Source organism: Zeus faber, assembly GCF_960531495.2.
Source record: "Zeus faber genome assembly, chromosome: 13".
In the NCBI taxonomy this organism is placed as follows: domain Eukaryota; kingdom Metazoa; phylum Chordata; class Actinopteri; order Zeiformes; family Zeidae; genus Zeus; species Zeus faber.
This window is the reverse complement of record NC_137198.1, coordinates 1,843,406-1,862,755: the sequence shown is the minus strand read 5'-3', so window position 1 is coordinate 1,862,755 and position 19,350 is coordinate 1,843,406. Positions and strand designations below refer to the sequence as shown.

The 19,350-nt window shown below is 50.3% G+C and overlaps 1 protein-coding gene across 1 annotated transcript in view; it reads left to right on the top strand.

Annotated features, from left to right (window-relative positions):
• The window catches only part of LOC307238947 (protein jagged-2-like), a 53,907-nt gene that overhangs the window by 20,042 nt on the left and 14,515 nt on the right, over positions 1 to 19,350 (top strand). The window contains exons 3-12 of the mRNA XM_080012104.1: positions 1,603 to 1,663; positions 8,452 to 8,706; positions 9,388 to 9,448; positions 13,171 to 13,301; positions 13,609 to 13,728; positions 13,882 to 13,995; positions 15,479 to 15,592; positions 17,419 to 17,532; positions 18,025 to 18,071; positions 19,179 to 19,350. The exon at positions 19,179 to 19,350 is cut by the window's right edge and continues 2 nt beyond it. Of these exons, the coding sequence (XP_079868230.1) occupies positions 1,603 to 1,663; positions 8,452 to 8,706; positions 9,388 to 9,448; positions 13,171 to 13,301; positions 13,609 to 13,728; positions 13,882 to 13,995; positions 15,479 to 15,592; positions 17,419 to 17,532; positions 18,025 to 18,071; positions 19,179 to 19,350 (1,189 nt within the window). The remainder of the gene's footprint in view (positions 1 to 1,602; positions 1,664 to 8,451; positions 8,707 to 9,387; positions 9,449 to 13,170; positions 13,302 to 13,608; positions 13,729 to 13,881; positions 13,996 to 15,478; positions 15,593 to 17,418; positions 17,533 to 18,024; positions 18,072 to 19,178) is intronic.

Here is a 19,350-nt window from a genome sequence, read left to right as displayed (position 1 = left end):
TTAAGGAAACCTTTAATAAGGAAACGGAACACAATAAAATCCATGTCAAATAAAAACACATTGTCTTTATAAGGACAGTGTGTTAGTGTGTTAGGAACGAGGCGTATCGAGGCGTAGACATTACCGCCAACGTTCTGTTACCGTCATATCTCTCTCTCTACGTTGTCCTCAGAAGAGCCTCCCATCGGCATCTCCAGTCTGGCATAGGCATTCTCTTCAAAATAATTGTCCCTAATACCTGAAAGTGGGGGGACAAAACATCTGGGTGCCTCTATTCCAGCGCCCATGGGGCCTATTAAGAGATGTGATTGGGCCAGCCCAGTATCAGTTCAGAAAATGAACCAATGGGTCGCTGTCCCTGATTGATGGTCCGGCCGTTAGACAAAACATTTTTGTTATTTATTTTGGTGCACCGGCCCGGTATGTAGTTTGGTGCAGAGGTGTGTAGTGTGGTGTACAGGTGTGTAGTGTGGTTTACAGGTGTGTAGTTTGGTGCACAGGTGTGTAGTGTGGTGTACAGGTATGTAGGGTGGTGCCGGGGTGTAGTGTGGTGTACAGGTGTGTAGTGTGGTGCACTGGTGTGTAGTGTGGTGCACAGGTGTGTAGTTTGGTGACAGGTGTGTAGTTTGGTGCACAGGTGTGTAGTGTGGTTTACAGGTGTGTAGGGTGGTGCCGGTGTGTAGTGTGGTGCACTGGTGTGTAGTGTGGTGCACAGGTGTGTAGTTTGGTGTACAGTTGTGTAGGTTGGTGTACAGGTGTATATTTTGGTGTACAGGTTTGTAGTTTGGTGTACAGCTTTGTAGTGTGGTGTACAGGTGTGTAGTTTAGTGTACAGGTGTGTCGATTAGTGTACAGGTTTGTAGTGTGGTGCGTTTCGAGCCGTTGTTCCTCTGTTTTTCATTTGGAGCCTGAGGTGCTGAAGCAGATAATCAGTGACAGCAGCAGTGTGGGAACCAGAGTCAGTTCCCACACTGCTTCACTCCTTCGATCCTTCACTCCTTCACTCCTTCACTCCGTCACTCATTCACTTCCAACCTAACCCAAAACTGTAGGGGGGGGGGGGTGTAAAAGAAGTAAATGGAGAGAAACAACAGACACACACAAGAGTGTGTGTGTGTGTGTGTCTGTGTGTGTGTGTGTGTGTGTGGTGTGCACCTCCTCCATCATTTGGGAGAGAGACCTTTGACGGGTTCAGTTCTACCACAACCGCCTTGTTCATTCATGTTCAGAACTTGTTTGATTGACTTTCATTCTGGTGTCGTACAAACACCTTGAATCACTTTTAACGACGGTGGTTTGTGATTTCACTCATTCCTTCTCGCTATCTCTGTTTATTATCATTTTATCTCGACAGGAATCTGAAGCAACCTCACAACCTGATTTGTGAGGGTCAGGAAGCCTGTTTGTGCTCAATAAAGTACTTTTTTATTTTTCCGCATAAATTTGGGCATTAGTGAGAACTCCACTCCCGTGCCGCCGCACTCCACTCCTGGATTTGGGTTCAGGAGGTGGATGGAATCAATTCTTCCTTGGTTTATTACTGGACAAAATGTGTTTGTGTGTCTGGAAATGACCTCTGACCTCCGTCCTTCTCTCCTGCAGAGGGCGTTCACGCTGATCGTCAGCGCCTGGCACTGGGACAACAGCACACACAACAGCAACGGTAAGATGCCCACCTTCCCTCCTCCCATCTCACCTGCCAATCCACCTGTTTCTCCTGGTTTCTACCCAACCAGCCTCTGTTCCTCCACCCCAAACCTCGCTCAGAAAAACGACAACAGAGCGGCTTTATAAATAAACTTGACTTGAGCCGACTGACAGACTTATCTACCCGTCTATTTGTGTGGTTGTCTGCTCCATCTCTCCGTCTTTCCAAGCCTCTGACAAGGAGCCCAGATAACATGAACATGGAGGCTCTGAAACAGCTCCACAGCTTTGCAGTGTAAAAGGTTTTGTTAAAGATTTAGCAGATACGTATAAATAGGTTTATATGTAGGTTCAAAACAGGCTATTGTTACCCTGTGATAATTGCATTTGCAAGCAACATTGGCTGTTGGGTTTAAGGCTTAAAGGGAGGTTTATTTTGGGCCGTAGTCGCCTTGATGGACAGGACTCTTGGTGGTGCTGGAGCAAGGTGGGCGCGTTTCTCCCTTCCTCCGACTGTCTGGTGCTTTGACTTCGCCCACCTCAGGACACCAAAACTCCGCCCCCCTGCCCAAATTTGGGAGTTCTGGCTCCATCCTGCCAAGACGGGAGCGAGCGTCAACCCTAACTCGAGCCTTCAAACACTGCAGATGCCACGTCCATTTTTTCATAAAGTCTTTGATCCAAGTATTACAGGGACATCATCTGTAGTCTATTGATCTATATAGTCTGATAGTCTATATATGGGTTTGAAATTGACCAGCTTGAGCCTCGAGTTGGGGTCCTGAAGCCTCGCAGAAACACCCGGCAGGAGGTGACACCAGCGATGGTGGCCGGTGTTTTGGATCTTTTGCCTCCTTGTCAGCGAATGACCTCGTGGTGTTCTCTGCATCGCTAACACTCACCGCTCACTCGCCGCTAATCCCAGATCAGCCGCGCTCTGTCCAAGGATTTTCCACTGGTTCCCAGTCCGGACACATTCCGACGCTGCAATAAGCCCCAGAGGGAAACGGCAACTGCTGCTGCCGAACATGGTCTGTGTATCCCAAACAACAGAATGCAACTTGAGGGTTTGATAAATATACACGTACAAAGGAATGTGACAACATGGGTTGGTGTAAGCCTAGGACAACGGACATTTAAATATTTGAAAAACAAAGAAAATACGTCAAGGTCAGTGTTTTTGCATTGGTGCCTCACTGCAAGAAGGTCCTGGGTTCGATTCCCGCCTGGGGCACTGTTGGCACTGTGCTCTGGCGGGTTATCTCCCAAACAGGAGCCTTTCTGTGTGGAGTTTGCATGTTCTCCCCATGCTCACATGGGGTTTCCTCCACCTACCATCAGTAAGGACCCCCACCAAAAACATGCACACATCATGGTCTGACCAGCGATGGACACCTGGTACCAGGTCCCCGGGCGTCGACGAACGCTGCCCACTGCTCCTGGCTGCCCCCCAGGAGGAAGGACAAGCCAGGATGGTTCAAATGCAGAGGAACCATTTCACTGGCCACCACCCAAAAAGCGTGTGTGTGTGTGTGTGTGTGTGTCTGTGTGTGTGTGTGTGTGTATATGCATGTGTTGTCATGTGACCAATAAAGATTCTTCTTCTTTTCAATGTATTTGCAAACAGCAGTGGACATCAGGTATCAGGTTAGGCATCAAAATAACATTATGATAGGGACTTGGAGGCTTCCGGTCCACTTGAGATGCACTTGGGAGCCAGGTTTGGACCAGAACCCACTGGTTGACAACCACTGGTTTGTTGTATCATCCTAATGGCACTGGCAGGAGATGGAGTGTCGATGCCAAGGCTTTGTGGTGTTCAAGGCCACGGTCTAAATAACTGATAACTAAGTAAAATAAACCTCAAAGATCGAAGATTTTTCTTTTTGATTGTTCAGCTTTTCTTACTGCTTGGTGGAAATATTTACATTTACAATCACTCTATGACCTTTGACCCAATATTTCCAATATCTGAGCTGAGGTGTCAGGGCCGGTGTGGTCCGTACGAGGCATAAATGTGAGGATGGGGTGGGAAGCGGTCCAGATCTGCTCAGCGTGTTGTTCTGCGTGGAAGTGGACGACAGCCTGGCCGCTCCCTCCTCCAACACTCCTCCCTCCCACTCTCTCACTCTGTTTTCCTTCTCCCTGTCAGCCGGGATCCCTCCTTCCTCCTCAGTATCCACTCTTTCCTGCCCATCCGCTCCTCACGCACCGAGCCATCGAGCTGCACCAAACGCCATCGTTCCGTCTTTCCAGCTCGGTTCTGCACAAACGCGGTTGAAGGTTTCCTCCTGCCGCCGTTTTTTACCGTTTTTTTTTTCCCGATCGGCCAATCAGCCGCCTGCGTCTGTACCGGTATTCCTGATGTCTTGCTGGTTTCTGAACTGGGGCTCAGGAAGCTGTGGCCGGTCGTCCTGCAGGGTTATTTTCATGCCCCCTCATTACGGCTTCCAAGGGGCTCAGGAAGGAACAATTTGTCCTGGAGGAAGCCCCCGCCAGCGCAGAGAGAGCGCAGACGCAGACGCAGGGAGGGAAAAGTGAGCGAGGACCGGATGCTGCCTGCGTGGATTCACACTGCACTTGATGTCTGATATCACGATAATATCTGATCAAATAAAATAAAAAACACCACGTGGAGGGAACCCGTGGAGACCGTCGTTCTCAGCCTCTTTTACGACGTCGGTGTCGTATTCCAGCGGCAGGATTATATCTCAATGGTGTCAAGGGAAAGTGTTTGTTTTATGGCTGAGCAATGTTGACAAAACCAAATATCACGATATTTTTGGGCCGAAAACCTCAAGATAGACCTTGATAGATAGATCCTAGATAGTGTGAAGGCAGATTCAAAACGCTTGCTGCGAAAGGCCGATCCCTCCCGTGATAGGGACCTATAGAGACCTGGGGAGCTATAGGGACCGTGGGGACCCCTGGGGACAGGGACCTGTAAAGACCTCACCGAAAAGAGCGTGGAACCAGGCTACCTCAATGTGTGTTCTGTGAATAACTCTTCCGTGAACAATTTACTATAATTCAGTATGATTACCAGCTAACAACCGCCCTAACTGCCGGTCCATCGATCAACCCCACCCGTCTGGTCCAAACCCTGTGAAAGGTTTAATACCTGTTCCTCTGCATGACATCAGTATAGCTGGGAGCTGCAGTGTTGCATTCTGGGAAAGCGGGAGCTGAGCTTCTCTGAAGTCGCGGCGGCAAGTTTCTTCAGCTCCTTTTCCAAAACTTTTGTGAAATCAGTCTCATTGCGCGGATTTGTGTATGACAGCAGTTGACGCCCACCGACTAAAGGGTGGAGGAGCGCTGCACCGCCCGGAGAGACGTTTGAAAAGAAGAGATGTTTGAGGTGAAGTTGATCACGGCTGTGGTCCCGAGGCGTCCTCAAGGCGGTGGAACAGCCCGGGCTCGGGATGAAAGGCTCGCAGTAGTCGCAGCGACAAGTTGAAGAAATCAACACCGTATTGATATTTGATATTTCACACGGTCTGGGATGAGAAATTCAAAAGGGGCCAAAACAGTCCAAAGCCTCTTGACTTTGTGTCGTCAGATCAGTTTGGTCGCTCTTCTTCGCTGAAGGACGGAGGTGGTGGTGTCGTTTCTGCCGTCGGTGACGGCTGCAAAGTAAAGTTTTGTCTCTCTTTCAAAGTTTGGCCGTGTCTCAGGGTTGTTGTCAGCTGGCGGTTTCCAACGGGAAGGTAGAACGGTGCAAAAAACAACACGGTTCCGATGCAGCAATGAAAGTAGTTTATTGGATGTTGACACATTGGACATTTGGACGGTCCAGAAGTCGGCAGCATCGCACATGCAGGGCTACCGCAATGATGGTAATATACGCAAATGTAAAAATAATGTAATCATTTTGAAAATCCTGTTCCTTGAAGGGGGAGGGACCAATGCCTTGGACCACTGCATTGAGACGTAAGGTAGAAAAAACGGTCAATTCCTCCTCCAGTGCAGAGCAACATTCATGCAAACGCAACCAGAACACTCCAGTGACGTGTCGCAGGTCGTCTACTCCCCCCAAATGAACCAGCTTGCAAAGACACACACTCCAACACAACACAATACAGTCCCGCGACTTGGTCAAGTGTTCACGATGCCCCCTCTTCTGTCCTCTCTCTTCCTCTCTCTCCCTCCCTCTCTCTTCCTCTCTCTCCCTCTCTCTCTCTTCCTCTCTCCCTCTCTCTCTCTCTCTCTCTCTCTCTCTCTCTCTCTCTCTCTCTCTCTCTCTCTCTCTCTCCCTCCCTCTCTCTCTCTCCTCTCCCCAGTAACAACAGACTGCGAGAGGATGGAGGGAGCTCATGATTGGTCCATATTTTTATATCTAATTGCTGAAGATGAACAGTGTGTGTGTGTGTGTGTGTGTGTGTGTGTGTGTGTGTGTGTGTGTGTGTGTGTGTGTGTGTGTGTGTGTGTGTGTGTGTGTGTGTGTGTGCGTGCGTGCGTGTGGGACTAAAATCCGTGGCGGTGTGCTCTCCCAGTGCGGCTGCCTAAATGTGGACCACCCGAACCCAGTTACTAGGATCCTCTCTCTCTCTCTCTCTCTCTCTCTCCTTAAAAACGGAGATAAACTTATTAGTAAGACATCGCCATGGTGACAAACACTTCCTTCCCAAAGTGTTTTTGTTGGGTGTCTGTGGGGGTTGTTTGGTCGGCATTGGCGGTCCCTCGGGTCGGGAATCTGTGTTTTTTAACAACGGCTCCTTTGCAACCCTTCCTCCGGCGCGGAGCCTCGCTGCGGATCACGCTGTGGTTGTGTTTGCGGAAGCCTCTTGTTATTTTGTCGTTGTGTTTTATTTTCAGGCTTTTTTCTCCAGACATGCCGGCTATTCCAACGAGGTAATTAAGCTTGATGGTTCGGTACTTTCCGGGACACCCACAACTCCACCCGGTCTCGCCGCGTGGGGCGACTCAGGTTCGGCAGGTTCGTTGGGGCTCGTTGGGCTTCGTCCCGTGTTGACTTTTTCTCAGCTCCACATCCTGCGCTCGATGTTCTAATCCCTGCTCACGAAATCCACATGACTAACGACTGCTTCCAGTGTGTTAATCTCTTATGAAAGCACCAACAGTCATCCCCAAGATATTGGGATGTTTGAGGCTCTGTCCCGCCTCCCGGCTTCTTCCGTCGGGGCTTGGCGGGGCGATTCCCCGCTAATGACGATAACGTCTTTCCGTGCAGGCGTCGGGCTATGGGGGGGTTCTGCCACCGTGTCCTCCCCTTTCTCTACGTCTGCTGCTCACCTGCTGATTGGGGAACGCTGGACACGCTTGGAGCCACGTGCCCAACGAGCAACAAACAGAATGAAACGCCCAAACGCGATCTGTGTTGATTCTCCAAGGTGTCTACGGCGACGCCCGAGCCAGCGGGTGGCGGGGTCCGGTCACCCCCCCCCCCAGAGCAGAGCATGCTGGGTCGTGACGGCCGGGCAGCTTGAGAACAGGCTAAAGGGTCTTTCCTATGTCGCCCTGTCCCGTCTGTTCTCTGAGCCCAATTATTTCCGGCCTGGCTCTGGGATATCCTGAGAGGGGAGGCGGAGGGGGGAGGAGGGCTGGGCCAGAAAGAGCAGGAAAACCGGGAAAGAAAAAGCATTTCAGTTGTGGGTTCTCTCCGTGTCCCACAAACCTGTTTGGTTTAACTTGTACTTCGGAAGTTGGCGTCCATCCCGACAACACGTTGGGAATATTTTTCTGCTTTCTTTGACCGTACGCTTTTTAGCTGAGCTGACGGAGGTGGCTCCGTGGTTATAACAGGTATAATGGGGCTTGAGCTTCCCTGTGTCCCACTGCCTCCGAGGGTCGTCCAGGGGCCGGTGCTGGTACCAATCCTTAACGCTAACAGCACTGAAGTGTCCTTGAGCAAGACGCTTCACTGCCACTGTGTGTGTGAGAGTGTGGGAGTGTGTGTGAGAGTGTGTGTGAGAGTGTGTGTGAGTGTGTGAGAGTGTGTGAGAGTGTGTGAGAGTGTGTGTGAGTGTGAGAGTGTGTGAGAGTGTGTGAGAGTGTGTGAGAGTGTGTGAGAGTGTGTGTGAGAGTGTGTGTGAGAGTGTGTGTGTAAGAGTGTGTGAGAGTGTGTGAGAGTGTGTGAGAGTGTGTGTGAGAGTGTGTGTGAGAGTGTGTGTGTAAGAGTGTGTGAGAGTGTGTGAGAGTGTGTGTGTGAGTGTGTTTGTGAGTGTGTGTGAGTGTGTGAGAGTGTGTGAGTGTGTGGGTGAGAGTGGGTGAATGAGAGGCATTAGCTGCAAAGTGCTTAGAGTGGTGGTGGTGGTGGTTTGCAGAGCGCTGTGTAAATGCAGTGCAAGGTTCTTTGGTTTTTAAATGGACGTCGTTACAGCCACATGAAACTACTGAATAATGACCAGAGTTTTCATTCCACTTCCATGCAAGTCCTTGTTGTTGAATGAGTTAAATAGCTATTAAAGTAGGGGCTACCATCATCCTTTTATGATGCCTTTCTCCCAAAATGTAATTGGTTGATTCTTTCTATGCCAAATACATTTAAGTCGATTTTGTAGGAGTATCTTAAATGAAAAGAAAAAGCTTTTTGAAGAAAATTATTAAAACTAATATTAACTAATAAGCTCATAGCCCGACACGAGAAGTAGTTGATAAGTCGTGTGGCGACCAGGCATCCGCTCTTGGTCGCCGTGACTGACAAAGCGGTTGCCCGATTCGAATCATTTTTACAACTGAGTGACGATGATCCTCTGTAATAATAAGCCACTTGAAGGCTGCGGGTCATACAGGGAGCATCTCCCAGTCTGCGTGACGTGTGTTCTGTCCCGTCTCTCCATCCAGATGAGGAGCTTCTGATCGAGCGCAGCATCCACAGAGGGATGCTCTACCCGGGGGAGGAGCAGAAGCCGGTGCAGCACCAGGGCTCCACCGCCGCCTTCCAGTACCGAGTCCGCGTGCGCTGCGATGACGACTACTACGGCAACAAGTGCAACAAGGTCTGCCGGCCCCGGAATGACTACTTCGGCCACTACGTGTGCGACCAGTTTGGAAACCGCAGCTGCATGGAGGGATGGACCAGACTGGACTGCAACACCGGTGAGGACGATACCCAATGCCTCATCCAGTTTGTTGCGCAGTGAACGCACATTGGAGCCAAACATTCCCGGTAACGGTGTGTTACCTGGTCGGCGGAGCTTTTTTAGGAGCGATCTGCACCGTGCTCGGCATCAGCAGGAAACTCTAAATACTCCTGGAGTTTTTATTTGCTTTGTTTGGAGAAACGATCGCTGTGATCGGAGCTGCGTCTGTACTCAATCTGAGCATTAAAATTTGAATAAATTAGAATATTAAAAATAATAAAGCATACAAATTGAAATGTGATTATAGAGTAATATCTGCAGCCTTAGTGGGCGGCAGCGATTCTCTCAATAATTAATCAGTTTAAAGGATTCTGATGTCAATTACTTGGGTTGAATCCAAAATGATCAAAAAATAAGGTTTCAATAAAAAACAACAACAACAGAGTTTTCCTGTGTCATCCGAAAATGGCAATGGGTGAGCGTCGTACGATAAAAGACAAGATAAAACTACATTTGTTTTGATCCAGTATGTTTATTTAATGGGCTTTAATCGTTATTTCAGTGAGTTAGTGAGGAACAAATGAAGAGTTCCCTGACTGAAGGACAACCCAGCTACTCTGACAATCTGCAAAAGGAGCAACGGTCTCAGCTCTGCATGTTCACTAACCTGTGTTGTGTGTGTGTGTTGCCCCTGCAGCCATCTGCAAGCAGGGATGCAGCCTTGAGCACGGGAGCTGCAGCCTGCCGGGGGAGTGCAAGTGAGTCCGTCTTCCCTCTTCTCTCAGTTTGACGGATGGAGCCTCCACCTGTTCGGCTAAAGGGCACCTCCGACCCCTTTCACCTCCTGCGTAACTTGAGGTCGCGCACCGGCGTCACCGTGGCAACCGGCGCTAAACAAAGCGTGGGTCATGGAGGATGAGAGTGAACGTAGAGATGAATGAAGTGAACGTTTGGAGGTGGAGGGGCTTTGTCGCTTGGTGCCGTTACAAAATTACGTTTTGAACTTTTGCCGGAAATGGTACGAATATGCGGTCGCTGTGAAAAACCCCCTTTAATATCACACACACACACACACACACACACAGTCCTGTCCAGTACGCCGACACTCAGAAGGTCCACCCTCCCTGGGGGAGGTTTCCTGGTTTAATTGGGGTTCAGATACGTGACCTGCGAACGGTCCCGAACACGACGGAGGAGGAAAAGACACTGTCAGCCGTATCGTAGGACCTGGGAAAGGTTGGATTTGGGAAATATTTTGTATAAAGTGGTTACGCACCAACATGTCGACCGCCATCCACCGATCTGCAAATAAGATGATTCACCGATGGCAGTGGCGACGCGTTTCCCCCACGTAGACTCTACTCGGGCCCCCAGGTGCATTGACGCCAAAGTATTTTTGGCGACTCAGTTTAGCATTTTTTATTTTAATATTTTTATCCATCTGAGAGAACGACGCCATCCGCCATCGGTTTTAAGAAGATGACGACACGGCGCTCCGCGGCTCCATGTAGAGAGTGATGCTGCGTTCAAAGAAACTCGGAAAACTGTAAGTGATGCTGCATTCAGGGGTACGTCGCTATCGGTTTTGGCCCAGAATTTCCCAATCGGTGCATCCCTCGTGTGAAGGAAAGAAGAGCTGACATTTGGAGAAGGCCGGAGGATGGAAAGAGGAAACACCCTGGAATGTGCCCGAACACGAGTTGAGGAGCTTCAGCTGAGTCGGAGGGAGGGAGGGAGGGAGGGAGGGAGGGGAGGGAGGAAGGGGAGGGAGGCTGAAAATAAAGAAAGAAAGATGAACGGAAGAGAGGGGTGAGAACGAAAGCTAATATAAAAGATAGAGCGAGAGAATTCTAGAATTCAGATGGAGTGGGATACGTGAGAAGGATAAAGTGAGAAGAGGAGAGAGTGTAAAAAGAAAGATGTGAGGTGTGTGTTTCCAGCCTTCCTCCACACGGCGCGCTACATCCTACGCTTCGCCGGGTAACCACGGCAACAGGCCAACTCCATCCTGGGCTTGGGTTCGAGGCCCAAAACCCGAAATGATTACATTGATGTCTTAGTAGAAGTGTGATCAGCTGCGGTAATTCTGATTAGGTGAATATTTAGGAATTGTGATGGATCTACTCTTACTTCATGCTTTTAGTAAACTCATTTGGATGGATTCCTAATTAATAATTACCAATGGAGTCATAAAAATAGAACATAGAATAAAATGTGAGAATACCAAAAATAAAAAAATAATAAAATAGATCAAAATCGTTTGTAAAAAAAAAAAATGTATGCACAGTAAATATATATTTTCTCAATAAACCACATCGGCACAAAACAAACGACCAAACATCCTAAAATCAGTAACCAGTACCAGTAGACCTTTGTTTTAGGTACAACGGCACTAGTGTTATGTTTTCAGTACTCCCTGCAGCGCCCCCGGGCGGGGACAGGCCGGAGGGGGCGGGTGGTGCGGGTGGGGGAGGGTTCCTATTTTGGGCTCCTGCCCCCCCCCCGTCCCTCCATTGACGGGAAGAAGAATTTTCATCGGGGCAACGATGCGGTTAATACCACACCACTGGAGCTGTGGGCAAACCACAGCCTCCCTCCTTCCATCCATCCTTCCACCCCCTCCCCCTCCCTCTCCCTCTCGCTCGCCCTCAGCTCCGACCACCCCTCGCTCCGCCAGCGCCGGCCCGGCCCGGTCCGTGGCGGCCGCCCACGCGGCACGACGCTGCGCCGGGTCCCGTGTGGCGCGGACGCCGCACCGCATCGGGGATGAAAGTGACGGTTTGGAGGCAATCCAACACGCGTCACGTGTCAGACGCGCTGTCTGTCTGCGTCGCCGGGCGAAACCCACGCTTTCAAGAAAGTCAGAGTCCGGAGCCTTCCCCTGGAGCCGCGCCCGAGCTTCTTGGACGTGTTTCGACTTTTTAGTTTCGTTCCCGCGGCGTCTGCTCGGCTCTGCAGCCCGTTACACAAGCCTTCCTCCGTGCCGCCAGAAGAAGACGCACTTATAAATAAGACGTTCTATTCTGGAGCGGCGCTCTATTCCTGGACGCTTCCTGCAAACCCTGATGTTTGTGTTTGTGTTTCGTAAACGTGTCGTGGAATTAAAGTCCAAACCCGACGTGAGTCCAGACTGGTACCTCCGGGTCTGGACCACTGCAGGGCTTGGTCGGCGTCCATTTAAAAGTGCATGTGTGAGTGGGTTGAGGCTTGGGTGGGTCGTACTGTAGTGGGGTGGTGCTGTGGTGGTTTTGGGTGGTGGTGGTGCCGTAGGGGTCGGAGGGGGGGCGCATATCCAAAAATAGCCCCTGCAGAGAAATGACAAGACAGGTGGGACAAGGTTAGCGGCAGGGGCGGCACTGGAATACCAGCGTGTTGCAGTAAACCAACAGATTAGCTAACCCCTCACCGGACCCCTCCTCCCCGCCCGCCCGTCCCCCATCCCAGTGGGCCCCGGAGGGGTGTGGGGGGGTCCTCGATGCTGCGACCCGGCCCTCTGTTTCAGCCTCGGCCTTGGCCCCCAGCTTCATTGAAGAGAGCGGAGGTCAGATGCCAGGCGTGCTGGGGAGCTCCAAGAAGGAACCGTTGCCAGTCTCAAGAAAACATCATTATATGAAGAACATGTTTTCACAAGTAGTTTTTTGTGTGATTAATTTCCAGACAGCATTAATTTGTAAAAAAAAAAATATATATACATATTTATATACATTTTATGCACAAGTCTGTAAGATTGGGATTAAAAAATAATTAAAATTGAAAATATATTTTAATGAAATTTTAAATGAGATAAAAATAGATAAATGAATGAATAATAATAATAATAATAATAATAATAATAATAATAATCATGATAATGAAAAAATAAATAATGATGATCAAACACACAGTCCTGGATCCAAAAAAGTCCCCTAAAACAATCGTCCATGAATAGAAAAAACCCAAAATGGTTTGGTTTATTTACAGGAGCCTTCACTATGGGAGCGTTGCAGCACAGTTGGCTCGGAGCGAACCGAACACAACCAGACAACAACAAATTACACAAGAACGCGTGTCTGAAAAAAACCTGCAGAGGAGAAAGTACATCCCATCTGCGCATGGAACCATGTGCACAAAACACACACACACACACACACACACACACACACACAAACACACACACACACACACGTCCCGGGTGGTAAAATAAGACGCAGGGTGCTGAGGCGTGCACTCGGCAGCGTCCTTCCTCACATCCCTTTTAATATTATTACATTTTCGTCCAGTGACCGGATGAAGAGCTTCCTTTGTTTCCTGTGATTTATTTACCACATCCACGGCTGGTTGCCATGGAAACACGCGTCCTGACGCCCCAGCCTGATGAGCGGCTCTTTGGGCATGGAACCCACCGCTGCTGGTTTCCGAATACGACGGCTTTTCATCTTTCTTTTGGTTCTTTAAGTTGTGGAGCTGTAGGTTGATGATCCCATCCCACTGTCCCCCCCAGGTGTGGCTACGGCTGGCAGGGTCCGCTCTGCGACGAGTGCCTCCTGTACCCGGGCTGCGTGCACGGCACCTGCAGCCAACCCTGGGAGTGCATGTGTGAGAAGAACTGGGGAGGCATACTCTGCGACCGAGGTCAGGACTGATAAACAAAATAAAATGATCCTATTGTACATGCAGTTGTTATTGTTTCTGTTTTAGCTTTGGTCAGATTTTCCTGAAACCAAACTCGGCAAGTCACAAGGGAACCACAGGTTGAGATCAGGGTCTGAGTTCCGTCACAAATTAGTGATTGAACAGGAAATTGCCGACTTTTAAAACCTGAAGCCGCCACAGAATCGGGCAATTGTGGTTGCCGAACGTACTCGCGGTTGCCCCCATTGCGCGGCACTCGTCCAAATCTATCATTATCTCAACATTTTGACCCCGTTTCCATGTCCAGACCTGAACTACTGCGGCACCAACCGCCCGTGTCAGAACGGGGGAACCTGCATGAACACGGAGCCCGACGAGTACCAGTGCTCCTGTCCTGACGGGTACTCCGGGAAGAACTGCCAGATCGGTGAGTGGGGGAGGCAGACTCACCCCGGGGGGGCGGGGGGGTCCAACACACCCCTGTGGGGAGGCGACTGCGTTCCTTTCTTTTGTGTTTATTTTTTGTGTCGACACATTGACTTTCCCCATTATTCACTTTGCTCCCTCTCTCCCCCTCCAGCTGAACATGCCTGTATGTCCGATCCGTGCGCTAATGGGGGAACGTGTCACGAGGTTCCCACCGGGTTCGAGTGTCACTGTCCTGCCGGGTGGTCTGGTCCCACCTGCGCTAAAGGTGAGACCTTCCAAACAAGCTCCGCCTACTTAGGTCCTGACCATGACACGCCCACTTTGGACCTGCTCATGACACGCCCACTTAGGACCTGGTCATGACACGCCCACTTAGGACCTGATCATGACATGCCCACTTAGGACCTGATCATGACACGCCCACTTTGGACCTGCTCATGACACGCCCACTTAGGACCTGGTCATGACACACCCACTTAGGACCTGATCATGACACGCCCACTTAGGACCTGGTTATGACACGACCACTTAGGACCTGATCATGACACACCCACTTAGCACCTGATCATGACATGCCCACTTAGGACCTGATCATGACACGCCCACTTAGGACCTGGTTATGACACGACCACTTAGGACCTGATCATGACACACCCACTTAGCACCTGATCATGACACGCCCACTTAGGACCTGGTCATGACACGCCCACTTAGGACCTGATCGTGACACGCCCACTTAGGACCTGATCATGACACGCCCACTTAGGACCTGGTCGTGACACGCCCACTTAGGAGCTGATCATGACACGCCCACTTAGGACCTGATCGTGACACGCCCACTTAGGACCTGATCATGACACGCCCACTTAGGACCTGGTCGTGACACGCCCACTTAGGACCTGATCATGACACGCCCACTTAGGACCTGGTTGTGACATGCCCACTTAGGACCTGATCATGACACGCCCACTTAGGACCTGGTCATGACACGCCCACTTAGGACCTGATCATGACACGCCCACTTAGGACCTGGTTATGACACGCCCACTTAGGACCTGATCATGACACGCCCACTCAGGACATGATCATGACACGCCCACTTAGGACCTGGTCATGACACGCCCACTTAGGACCTGGTTATGACACGCCCACTTAGGACCTGATCATGACACGCCCACTTAGGACCTGATCATGACACGCCCACTTAGGACCTGGTCATGACACGCCCACTTAGGACCTGGTTATGACACGCCCACTTAGGACCTGATCATGACACGCCCACTCAGGACATGATCATGACACGCCCACTTAGGACCATACTGAACCAAAGATCATGTCCTGCTTCAAACTGCAAACATCTGTGTCTAACTTATGAAAAATATAATAATAAGAACAGGAAAACTAAGTCTATTGGCGGCTCACTGACAGCAGGGCTGGATACAATCTTTTTAACAAGTGGTTGCCAAATCGGTCTCAACAATTCTGCTGAGTGAGGTCTTTAGATAGATTGATGGATTTTTAAGCAGCGTTGGTGGACGACAAGGCAACCAGACCACACAAGATAGTTGGCCATGAGCCAAATTTGGCCGTTTGTGTTGAGTCAAAATGGCCTTGAGCTCCACAGAGCAGCTTCCACACTCGATGCTCTTCATACAATTCCATCGATACCAGCACAGTACCAGGTTCTCTCACCAAAGTAAGAGCTCCTGAAGAGGCTTTTATTTTGACGCGTCCCGTTTGGGTTCCAGACACTGATGAGTGCGCCTCCAGCCCGTGCGCTCAGGGAGGAACCTGCATCGACGTGGAGAACGGCTTCGAATGCATCTGTCCTCCCCAGTGGACCGGCAAGACCTGCCAGCTGGGTACGAATAACACCACACATTCATATCCAGGAACTAACTGTTTTTGAACTTCTTATTCCGCCACGTGAACTTTGAGTATGGCTGATGCCGAGTGCGGACTGAGACTTACTGCAGGGCTCATTAGAGCCTCATGAGTGATAATAAATCTGTTTTATTCCTCCATTCGAGACCTTAACCTGCTCATATCTGTGACAGCAGAAAAACAAGTGGCTTTTCTTTAACATCTGACTTGTTTGATATGGATCTTGGAATCAGTTTGTTTTGGGGACACTGGGACAGAGTGTCTATCTATGACGATGATCAACTGAAGGGTTTGGTGTTAACAGCTTGATTCAAACACTAAAAGTACAGTATTGGAAATAATCCTGTTTTGGTGTCATGAATAGATGCCTGGATGCTGTTTGTGTGGAACTAACACCTTACTAAATGACTTGAGTTTTAGACTTTTTCCTACGCATCTTCTGTTCATGAAATATGGTGCAGCGGAGCAAAGAAAAGTTCCTTTGTGTGGTTTTGTCAGATGTACGTCCCTGTACCTGTGTCTTTTACTGCGGAGCCGTGCGGCGTCGCACTCCCTGCTCCGTGTGACGGTGCCGTGGCTGAATCCATTCCAGGGATTCCAGCCCTCACCGCCATACCTCTGGTTGTTTGTTTACGCTGCCGTGTTTCTAGGTGTAATATCACTGCGCTAGTGTGTGTGTGTGCGTGTACATGTGCGTGTGTGTGTCGGCGGGATGGCGAGGCTCGGCCGGTGGCGTGTGCAACTGGAGCCAGGTGACTTGAGTAAATGTAAAAATAATCTCCCGCCCGGCAACTGCTGTCCCCAGCACCAAACATACCCCATACCCCTGCCGGGAGGGATATATTTGGCCCCAGACGGGGCGTTAAGAGGGGGAGGTATGTACGCTGCGGTCAGGCCGGGACCGGGGGGTGTTATTCTTACGGATGTGCCAAAATATTCAACTGGTCCAGTAGTAAGTGGAGACTGTTTGGTTGAAACCAAAATGTTAATTTTGCATTAAAATTTATCAAAACAAGCTCTTTTAATAGCTTTTAAGCTGTATTGTTTGTTACGGTCATTATAGTGCATGGTTCTCAGCATGGGGTCCGGGGACCCCCAGGGGCTCTGTTGTCTGGTCATCTGATTTAGACATAGCAGTCGTAGCAGACTTGTTGTGGAGTCCAAACTGCCGGTTTATGCTTTAGCTTTGTTCAGTTGTTTGTATAATACTTTAAGTGATCAGCTAATGGTCAAAGTTCTTTTCTCTGCAGACCAAACCCACTGGAGCTTTTGTTTACAGAACCAGACTAGACCCTCGTACTTCTCTCGTTTTTCCAGGGCTCGTTCCCCTTTCAGTACCTGCGGGGGGTTAGTGGTATGACCGTGTGGCGGCAGGGTGGTTTGGTGGTCCGGGCGGAGGGCTTGGGGGGCTCGGGTTTCAGCAGACCGACAGGTGCTGCCTCCTCCAGGGAGCACTAATGCAGCGGGCGGCTTTAAGTGGAGCGACGCGGCACCGCCGGCCCTGCGGCCGTCGCCTCTGAAACTGACCACTTGGAATGCCCCGGAACGGCCTGCGGGGAATGCCACGGAGAAATTAAGATGGAGCGCTGTCGGGACGGGTGGGGGGGATTGGGGCAGTGCCGGGAAATAAAAAGTGGACTGGATGTTCAAGCCTCTCCTGCTAGAAACCAGAGACATTTGGACACTGTACTTGTCTGGATTTCTGTGTCCACCGTGATGCTGTGCCGGGTGTTGGGGCTCGTTGGCAGGTTCTAAGCTCTCTCTCGATCTCTCTCTCTCTGTCACTCTCACCTTCACTTTGCAGATGTTGATGAGTGTGCGGGGAAGCCCTGTTCCAATGCTTATTCTTGCAAAAACGTGATTGGCGGGTATCACTGCATCTGCTTTCATGGATGGGCGGGACGAAACTGTGACATCAGTTAGTATCTTGTTGGGAAATCAGCGCCCGTCTTTAGCCGCTGGTATCCCATGTCCTCTGCTGACCTCTGACCTGCAGAGGTTGAACTTCTTTCCACTTCCCACTGGTGTTGCCTGGCCCCGTGAGGGCGGTTCTACCTGCTGCACGCTGGCCCGGCCGCTAGTTTCTATCGAACCGTTTTCCAGGCTGTGGTTTCTCCGCTGCATTCCTCTGTGGCGATTCTTCTAGTGAGAAGTCCTGGAACCCAGACTCTCATCTTCTGCCTGGCTGCACTGCATGCGCATTCCACCAGGAGCATCACTTTGCCTGCGCGTCGGAACCTGCATGCCCGGTTTCGCCCTGGCACAGAATCCTGGGATTTGCATTTGTTTGTCTCGTTGTACTCCTGTGTCGCTGCATGTTGCCGTGTGCATGACCCCCCCGTTGTCCCATGCCGTGGATGGAGGATCCGACCCGGTGCTAACGCTGGCGCTGTGTCTCGCTCTATTTCAGATGTCAGCAGCTGCCATGGACTGTGTCAGAACAGAGGGACGTGCAAGGTGAGATTCAACGCTGGGCTCACTGCTATTCTTATTTCATCAGTATTTGTTATTTTTCATCAATACCGCATCAATATTTGATCAATACTTTGGGGCAAACCGATACGGTTCTTGATGTCTACAAAGAATCCAGACGATGCGCTCCATTTGCCGGGCTCACACGGGTTCACAAAGTCATCACAAAGCCGCAGTCATGTTCAACATAGCTGGAATTTAGAATGAAGCTTAACTCTTCACATCAAATTAGACGCACAATGTTCCTTTTTTCCAAAACACATGTCGCCTCTTTGATCGTCGGCGATCATTACTCGAGAGGCTCTTCCATTTCTGAAGCAGGGATATTGGGTGCCGTTAACCAAGCGAGGCCTGGGGGGAAGGCGTGCGATGCAGCAGATTTGAAGCTAAGTCCCGGACGTGTTGCATCGCTGTCAGTACATGATCACAGAGGAGCAGCCTGCAGGCCACCATACATCCCACGCCGCGTTATACCCCCATGCACGCTCTGCTGGAACTGATAACGCCTCCAAAAGGGAGAGGACAACCAACAAAATACTCGATGATACTCTACTCTATGACATTCCTGGTCACCTTGTGTGGCTGCATTGCGGTCGCCTTCCACGCTTAAATCTCATTGGCTGTTGGAACTTACCTTTGTCCAATCAGATCGCTCAAACTAAAAGTTATTTTCGTGTATTCAGTGAGGAACATGGAAAGCTCATAAAGAACTCACTATGAAGGAAACTTGTCTCATGTGGCGGGCTCGTGTTCCCCCTCCCAGAGGTCGTGTTAGGTCGTGCTCTGGTATGTCTTCTGATGGCCTATGGGAGCCAATGATTGTCCATCGCCATGAATATTTTCTTCTCTGTTCAGTTTTTCCTTTTTAGTGTGAGAGTCCTTTTTGGTTTTCTGTCTCCTGAGTTTTTGACCTCGCTTTGTTTATAAATGTTTCCCTACCGTGCAAAAACACTGTCTAAATCGTGAGATCGTCTTCTGAGGAATAGGTTTTCGAACCACCCCTGCTTCAGTAGCTCCATCTCCAGTGTTAATCCGCTGTGCAGTGAACTAGGGCATCCACGGCCTCAGTAACTGAAATAACCTGGCTGCTAGGCGGTGGCCTGGGGCTTCCAGTGTTCCTGCCAGCCGGGCTTTGTGGGTCGGCACTGCGAAGTCCAGAGGAACCGCTGTGCCAGCAGCCCCTGCAGGAACGCCGGTCGCTGCCACAACATCCTGGATGGCTTCATATGCGAGTGTCTGTCCGGGTTCTCCGGCATCACCTGTG